Here is an 8,429-nt window from a genome sequence, read left to right as displayed (position 1 = left end):
AGTTGAATTTCAGGTCCTACTGCAACCTTAAATTGTAGTTTTAAAGTACAGAAATTCAGGAAATAAATTTTACAGAATAATATTTTAGTAAAGAGGAGAACAGAACGCAACAGGTCTCCTGTGGAAGTGTGGTTACTTTCTTTAATATGTTTTCTCCCACTTAACACATGTCCAGATGTATATATTTCTATATTTCCATTTCTGTTAACTGTTTCCAGCTTCTCCTTGGGCTCCCTCCATCACTACTTAGAAATTTTTCTTCCATTCTAAAAGTGTACATGCTGTTACTTCGTGTGGCTGTGAGTGATCCGTAGATGAAAGATACTTGGAAAGAGAATAAAAATAAACAAAACACTTGAGAGATTTCTGGAGTGCTCTTAAAGTGGTGGTACATGAGCCATTTCAGAAGTTGGGTAAGATTTGAATTAGCATTTAAATGCATTGAACTTTTGATGAGAAGTTCTATAAAATGCAAAATAGATTTCTGAGTTCAATCCAAAAGAAGGACTTCCTTTGCAGCCTCTGGGAAAATTATGATGCCTCTTGAATGATCAGATTTAGATTTTTATCCATTCTGTTCATTCAGTGGCAGATAATTGTGCAATAGTAAATGGATTCAGGGGCCGTTAGAAATTTCAGTCACTACTAAAATGATTCTTGACAGCTTCAGCACTACTTTTAGTGGCCGCTCACAATTTGAAAAAGCCTGTCATAAGTGATACAATTTTTACTACAAGTTAGAAGTTGGAACAGAGTTTTGTGTAAAAATGTATGGGTCTTTTTCCTCGAGTTCTAGAGACTCTTTTTTTTTTTCCAATAGCTTGAGCAAATAGAGCAACAGAAACAGGAACAGCTGGCCTTGCTGAAACAAATTGAAGAAGAGAGGGCACATCTGGAAATCCAAATGCAAACCTGTTTGGAAGAAACTAAGAACAAAAAGGAGGGGGAAGAGAGTAGTCAACCAGTACAAAGCTGCAGCGTTCCTTCTACAGATCAACAGAAGAAAACAGAACATGAGGTGAGGAATTGTGGAATGGGGTGTTTGGGGGTTTGTATGTTTCAGTTGTTTTTCTTTTATAGAACCAAGAGCTCCAATTGCCAGTTTAAAATTCTATTAATGAAGACCTTGTTTTTATTTCTCAGACCACAAATAAGAGCTGTACTGAACAGTACTGAAGTCTGTAACTTCTTTTGTCTAATGTAGAAGCTTTTATATCACCTTATATCTATCACTGAAGACTTTCAATATTGGGTTATCTGCAGAGGCCTTGGGACATGTTTGTATAAAATGCTTGTTAGTAAAACCTGATTAGAGCTGTATAATGAGGGTGCACGTACAAATATCCTTTTTCAAGGAAAAATAATCTTAGGAAAAAAAGAGCTATCCATTTTTATCTTTGTCTAACTCTTAAATATCTATTTAATTGAAGGGGACTTCACTGAGGGGAGTGAGGAGAAAGGTGTGTGGTTTGTTCTTTTTTTTGTTAAGTTTTGAACCATTTCCACACTCTTAAAAGAATCTATTTGCCTTATAAAGGCAGCCGTGCTGGATCGCTGCTCGCTTAATTTGCTGCTGGGTACATTCAGCTCTTTGAGCTAAGCTCCTACATGCACCATTGACTTTGATGGGGGATGCCAGACTTGCCAAGAGGGACTGTAGCTGTAGGCTGTGTGTTCCAGAAACTGCTTTAGTTTCATTGCCTGAGGCCAAAAGTTCACAGACATCAAGCGGTGATATGGAGTGGTTTCTGCATTCTTGAGAGAATGAACGTACAGCTTGAGATTGTTGCTTTAACTGTTTCTATGAGTTATTTGTTTATTTTTACTTAAAATCACTTAATTTCAATTAGTCTGGAAGTACTGCTGTGCCAGAAACCAGAAGTCCTGGAGAAGACAGGCACTTACAGGTGATTCGTAATTATCAACAGCGTCTTCTACAACAAAATAGGTAAAGTGCTTTATTAAAGTTCTGACCTTCCTCTTTCAAAATAATTTGAATTGCTTTGATTATTGGAAATGATGTTAATCTATGCACCAGTCTGGAAGGATGTGGGTTTTCTTTCTCTGTAGGCTACACAAACAGACGATCAATGAAGCTAGAATACGTCTACAAGAATATCAGAATAAATTGAAGCAAAGATACTTGACTGATCCTGTGAAAGTTTTAAGCTCTGTGGAAACAACGTCAGTTAATTTAAAGCTTATCTCAGAACCAGTTGAACAGAGGCAGAGAACGCAGTCTCTGCAGACCCAGTCACCTGCAGAAGACCACACGCTGTCACTACCTCTTCCCTACAACATGTGCAATCTTCCTGAAAATGCATCTTCACAAAAACATGGAGAGAAAATGCACAGTGTTTATCCTGGTAGGCACCTACATCCTCTAGAACCATCGAATTTGAAGTTTGGAGAGATTTGTTTGCCACGGAGCTGTTCTTTGCAAGAACAAGTGGGAATGTTGGACACCTCCAGCAGTGAGGTCAGAGAACCATCTGTGTTCCAGTTACCATCAGCGTTGGTCACTCAAGATGTTTCTCCAGACAGAACGCAACTGAAAGCACGTGTACAACAGGTTAGATTTGCCTTACCTGCAGAACATTCCTCTGAGCCTTCAGAAACAGAGCACTTTAAGGCATCAGACCTCAGATGGTCTAACCATCAAATGGAAACACAAGCTGAGGAAGAGCCTCCGCCTATGACACCCCTTATGGCAGCAACAAAAGGATCTCCTGTAGTGCAGGCAGCCACAGTTGATTCTTTGGCATGTCAGCAGGGGTCTGCAGAGAGCCCCACCAGAACAAGCCTTGAACCCAGTTCTGTTTCTGGACCTGTGTCTTTATCTCATGAAGAAGGCGTTGAGGAATCCTTAGTATCAGAAAGTGGAGATGCATCTTTGTTAAATTATTCCTGTATACTGAATTTAAGGGACAGAGTGTTGGCCTCATCAGAAAGCATCCAAGCTCAGCAGCAGTATTTGAAAGAATTGCAAGAGCAGCTAGATGCACATAGAGAAGCTCTTCTTTCTAGACAGAAAATACAAGAACAGCTACTTATGCAGAAACAGGATAAACTGAGGGAACAGATGCAGAAACAACAAGAGGCTTTGGAAGAATTTCTGAACAAGCAGGTAAGCTTTGTAAGTGCTTTGCTTGGTGAGTCATCCAGTAAGGGATAAAACTCTAGAGTAAATGCTAGGAGTTGGTAAAGGATCTCATGGAGTGTTGGGAGCTTCAAGTGATTTATTGTATTGGAAATTTTAATTAGGAACATCTTAATTAAATTTTCTGTGATCTTTTATTTCAAAAAGTTCTATATGTATGCACATATAAGAATTGTTCTGGAAATTGCACTCTTGACTTGGAATTTTGCTCATTTCTGGGTTAGGAGGCTTCGGGTTAAAAGAACTGTTGCCGTGAGCTGCACTATTGCAGTCTCCATACAGCTAAAATTTCTGAATTTAGGAGTGGAAAGATCAGAATTTTTAGGAATTTTTATTCTAAAAAATGCTGACTGTTGTGATAGAATCTAACAGATACCTTGAAAATGTAACAAATAATGTTTTGTCATGTTTGGTTTGTAGAGCTAAGTAGGATATCTGTATACCCAAATGCTTCTTCAAGCTATGCAAGGGGTGAAGCTTGCATGCTTGAACTTTCTCAAAATGCACACTTGAGCTTGTTTATCAAAGTGAATAATCGTGTGAAATGTACACCCAATAAAAGGCTGGCTTAATTAATGAGCATGAATATGAGTGCTGTTGGTGCTATTTATTTATTTATTCCCCTTAAGGTAAGACACAGCAACATGAGTGGAGTAATGACAGAGCCACAGAGGCCTGACTGGATTAGTAAGAGTGACTTTTTCCAGGACTCAGAAAACTACCAGGAAGAGAACTGTGACATGAGTAAATTTTACAGAGATGAAATGATTTCACAGTACATCAGACTAGCTGGGCAAATTGGTAAGGCTGTATGGCATGTTTTATTATAGTATTTTGTTTTTCTCATTTTGCTTCTGAGATGGAGTTCTCTTCCATTTGCCCAAGCTGATTTGATAGGTATATTGTAATGCTCGGGGAACCTAAACTATAAAACCTTGTTTTACAGAACAGCCTGAAGAAGTTCTGCATAGAGACCAGAAATTGAGGTTTTCCAGACCTCCTGTGACAAAAGTGAAGTTGAGGCTTGGTTTGGAACAGCACGAACTTAGTGCTATTCCAGAAGTAGACACACCAAGGAGTTGCAATCTTTCTTTTGCAGGTAAAATATGAGTATAAAATGTGTGTATACATATAGAAGATGTGAATGCTTCTGTTCTTAGGAGTATAGATTGGAGGAAATAGTTATTGTCTAAAACTTTTGAGGTGATTGATAATGAAGTAATAGCTGATACTTTTTTACCATAAGGTAAAATTTTGAATAATTTTTAAATATTATTCAAGGGAATTATAGTTGAGAAAAGCTTTCCTTATCAGTGTCAGCTTAGAAGAAATGTAGCAAAAAAAAAAAAAATCACTGTAATGCTAGGACTGATTGATTTTTCAGTTGAACGTATAAGACTTGCAGGTTCTATGCTGAAAATGTCTTTAATAGCAAAGTTAGAAGCTTGAGTGCAGAATAAAGCTGTGTGTAGTTACTCAGACCCTGGAGAGGGTCTGCATTTTTATGCAGCTATTCATACCTTGTTTATTGTGAGGGTTGAGTCAGATCTGAATGTATCAGTTAATTGCAAGAGCAGCTGATGGAAGTTCTTTTTCTTTAAAATCTTTTAAATAAGAAGCTAGTACCAAATATCTACAGAAGTTTTCAGACAAGCTCTATAGTTGTGGTTTTTGTTTTTTGTTTTTTTTCCAATTACAAACCATTCTGTAACAATTCCAGACAAAAACCATGCAAAGCAATCGTCAGTTTCTAGGAATGTTGGTTACCATTTGTATGCAGTTCTTAGTAATGCTTTGTAAGCAACATTAAGTAACAGATAAAACAAACTCATGTTTTCTAAATGTAAACTTCTTATTTTTCCCCTTACCCTCTCCCTCAAGTCTCTTTACAGCGAAAATGTAATATATGTTTTAATGCTGTGCTAGTGTTCATAAAAGAATTAAGCAGAACAATTCAAGTAACTACAGGCCAAGTAAAACTTAAAATCATAGGATCACCAAGGCTGGGAAAGACCTCCAGGATCATCCAATCCAACTGTCCACCTACCACCCCTATCTCCCTGCTAAACTATGTTCCTTAGAACAGCATCTAAACCTTTCTTGAGCACAGCTTATTCTCAACCTAAATCCCAAACACAGCATCATAGCAGCTACTAGGAAGAGAACTGACTCTATCTCAGCCAAGAGCAGGACAACAAATTCCTGTACCTGAGGTGTTTGATGGAAGAATATATTCTTCAAAGCAATTGTCTTAGTAATACACACTTTCATTAAACAAACCAAAATAAAAGAGGGTGGTGATGCACTGGAACAGGTTGCCCAAGGAGGCTGTGGATGCTCCATCCCTGGAGGCATTCAAAGCCAGGCTGGATGTGGCTCTGGGCAGCCTGCTCTGGGGGTTGGCGACCCTACACATAGCAGGGGGTTGAAACTACGAGATCTTTGTGGTCCTTTTCAACCCAGGCCATTCTAGGATTCTATGAAAAAACAGCCGCTGATAAACAACAGCAGCAAAGATTAAAAATGGAATAACTACAAAAAATACTTCTGAAACACTGCGTGGAATTCTAGAATAGGCAGTGCATGTGCTGTGTGAACACTATTCTAAGTGACAGATGATTTATTCCATTATTACCATTATTGGTCACGTTAGAGAAGAACAAACTTGAATGTTTTAATTGCATTGAGTGGCTGAAAAGGGCTGTTGGTGAGGAGAGAGCTTTGGGGAGAAAGGAGATTGTAATCCAAAGCAGAGAAGACAGACTATATCTGGATTTACCAACCTGGTATGGTTAACTTACATGGAGCACTGAGCAAAATCAGCAGATTATTCCTTTAGAACAGCATACCCACCTTGAAATGTTCTTTCATAAAGTGCAGAACGTTGTGTATCTATACCTGAACTGATGAGTTGTTTTAAATTCAGATAAAACAAGTTCTGCTGGTGGAAAACCTTCTCCCATTTCAACTGTTGGGGAGTTTGCGCATAGGAAATGTTATGGTGATGCTCTTCATGAAGAAGGCAGGTCACCTGAGAGCATAACGAGCTATGAGCAGCAAATCTCTGTAGAAAGCCCAAGGCAAAGCAAACAGCCTGGATTATTACAAGAGCTGCTGATGATGTCTACTGAAAATTCATATAATTCAGGTGAGGAAATCCTCTTTCTTCTGGGACCTATGTGAGTACCATTCTGTACTGCTAATTTAACTGCTGTTTATCTGGAGGATGTGACCTGACTTGTTAAAGATCGCAGAGTGCTATTTAAATACTGTTTAATTTCGATTGTAAAAAATGATATTTCAGTAAGTGCCTCTTAGGACTGAGTTTTGATTTTGCTTGTTGTTTGTGACCCACTACCATTGTAGCAATCCATGGTCACACTGCAGATCTTTGCCAGTCAGCAGTTTTTCATCCAAAGCACGCATTGTGAATCTGTAACTCATGGAGCTGTCTGTAAAGAGACCTCTTTTGCATCACCTGATTGCCCTGCTGTAGCAGCAGGCTCTCATATGTGTACAGAGTAAAATGCTAGATTAGAAGTTGTGTTCTTCCTCTAAGAGAGAGAACTTCCCAGAGTACATGTGAGATGCTCAGATGTGTACCTTCTCCACGTGAGAACCTGGAGCAGACCAGTGGTGTGCCTGTGTCAATACTCTGTGATTCCTTCTGAAGACACAAGAGATTCATGCTTAGAAAGAAATGTGGAGTGTTACTGTACTGATAGGCAGCCACAGGGAGATCTCTGTTTGTAAGAAGTTGTTTAAAAGTACAACAGAGACAAAATATAGAAGGCTGATTGTTACCCTTAGTGCAAAGAAACAACTTACAAAGAATCAACTGGTAGAAAACTAATGCAATAATGTAAGGATTACCTTAATTCTGGTATTTCTGTTCATCTGTGAAGAGCTTTAATTAGAGATTATGCCTTTGAGACTAGATTGTGTCCATGTGCAACAATGTTAAGCTGATATCATAAATTGAAAGCAGTTGTTTTGGTTATCTCAAATAAAGCAATTTGTGGACATGTTCAAGCATGTCATGGGTGGCTTAACGGGCTTATAAAAGGACAAAGAAGAAAGCAGGTTAGAAAGAGGTTTTTTGAGTGCTTGACCTAACAAGTGGAGTCAAGGTTTTTGAATCCTGCTGGTTTTTCCTGCCTGTAGTAATTCAGCTTGTCTCTTTGGACCTGGGCATAAAGCGAACCTGGGGGTTCCAGTGCTTTCAGTTGCAGTGCCTTTACAGCTTCTAAAATTTCTTGCAGATTGAAATGCAATTTATTGTAGTTCCAGTTGGCACATGGGATGTCTGACTTACTATGAACTGCTCTGTGTTCTGTGAAACACTGAGCAATGTGAAGTTGAATACAAGTTGACAGCACCTTGACATTCAGTGCAGTTTTCATTATCTATCCAAAATAAATATATTATTAGGGCTGCAGAACAGTTGTTTTCAGCACCTTGCCCTTGTATGTACTCTTTATAAGCAATACAGCTATGTCACATGTACCTCCTGTTTTTACTAGAATTTTCGATGCTGTCCCAAATATTAAGGTAAATTTTAATTTAGTTTGTGCTGAGACATCCTTTTGAATTCAATTAAGATTTATTAGGGATCAAAGTTGCTTTAAATCAGAACATGTAAGCTGATTTTCTCTCAGTTTTTTCCTTTAATGCTCAAAATAGTCTGTTTGAAATATGCATGTCTTTTAAATTTCAGTGATAATTCAAGTATTTTGTTTCTTAACAGAGTTTGGAGGCAAGGCTTGTGTTTTTAGAATAAGTTGTATAATCATAGAACCGCCAAGGTTGGAGAACACCTCCAAGTCCATCCAGTCCAGCCATCAGTGTACCCCCAGTATTTCCCACTAGCCATGTCCCCCAGTACAACATCTCAATGTTTCTTGAACACCTCCAGGGATAGTGACTCCACCACCTCCCTGAGCAGCCCATCCTAGCACCTGACCACTTCTTTGGAGGAAAAAAAAGTTCATAATATGCAACTTGACCTTGCTCTGGTGCAGTTTGTGGCCTTTCCCTCTAGTCCTGTCCCTACTTACATGGGAGAAGAAGCCAACCCTCAGCTGACCACAGCCTCCTGTCAGGCAGTTGTAGAGAGCAACAAGGTCTCCCCTGGGCCTCATCCAGAATGAACAATCCCAGTTCCTCAGGCACACCCCATAAGACTTGTGTTCCAGACCCCTCACAGCTTTGTTGCCCTTTCCTGGACACACTCCAGGGCCTCAGTGTCTTTCTTGTAGTGAGGGGCCCA

General features: G+C 39.1%; 1 protein-coding gene across 1 annotated transcript; it reads left to right on the top strand.

Annotated features, from left to right (window-relative positions):
- The first annotated feature begins 23 nt into the window (after positions 1-23).
- Positions 24-8,378, top strand: LOC104909376 (centrosomal protein of 295 kDa-like). Its single transcript, XM_019612291.2, has 6 exons — positions 24-1,018; positions 1,851-1,948; positions 2,071-3,127; positions 3,790-3,961; positions 4,107-4,259; positions 6,087-8,378. Exons 1-6 carry the CDS (start codon positions 905-907, stop codon positions 6,341-6,343), a joined length of 1,851 nt encoding a protein of 616 aa, XP_019467836.1. The 5' UTR covers positions 24-904; the 3' UTR covers positions 6,344-8,378.
- The last annotated feature ends 51 nt before the right edge of the window (positions 8,379-8,429 follow it).

This window comes from Meleagris gallopavo, chromosome 1 (assembly GCF_000146605.3).
Source record: "Meleagris gallopavo isolate NT-WF06-2002-E0010 breed Aviagen turkey brand Nicholas breeding stock chromosome 1, Turkey_5.1, whole genome shotgun sequence".
Classification (NCBI taxonomy): Eukaryota; Metazoa; Chordata; class Aves; order Galliformes; family Phasianidae; genus Meleagris; species Meleagris gallopavo.
Note: the sequence above shows the minus strand (reverse complement) of the source record. Positions and strands in the feature narration are given on the sequence as shown.

Coding starts and splice junctions, on each gene's coding strand:
- LOC104909376 (XM_019612291.2), top strand. CDS start 905: ATGCAAACCTGTTTGGAAGAAACTAAGAACAAAAAGGAGGGGGAAGAG. Junction 1,019..1,850: donor AGAAGAAAACAGAACATGAG/GTGAGGAATTGT, acceptor AATTTCAATTAG/TCTGGAAGTACTGCTGTGCC. Junction 3,962..4,106: donor CAGACTAGCTGGGCAAATTG/GTAAGGCTGTAT, acceptor CTTGTTTTACAG/AACAGCCTGAAGAAGTTCTG.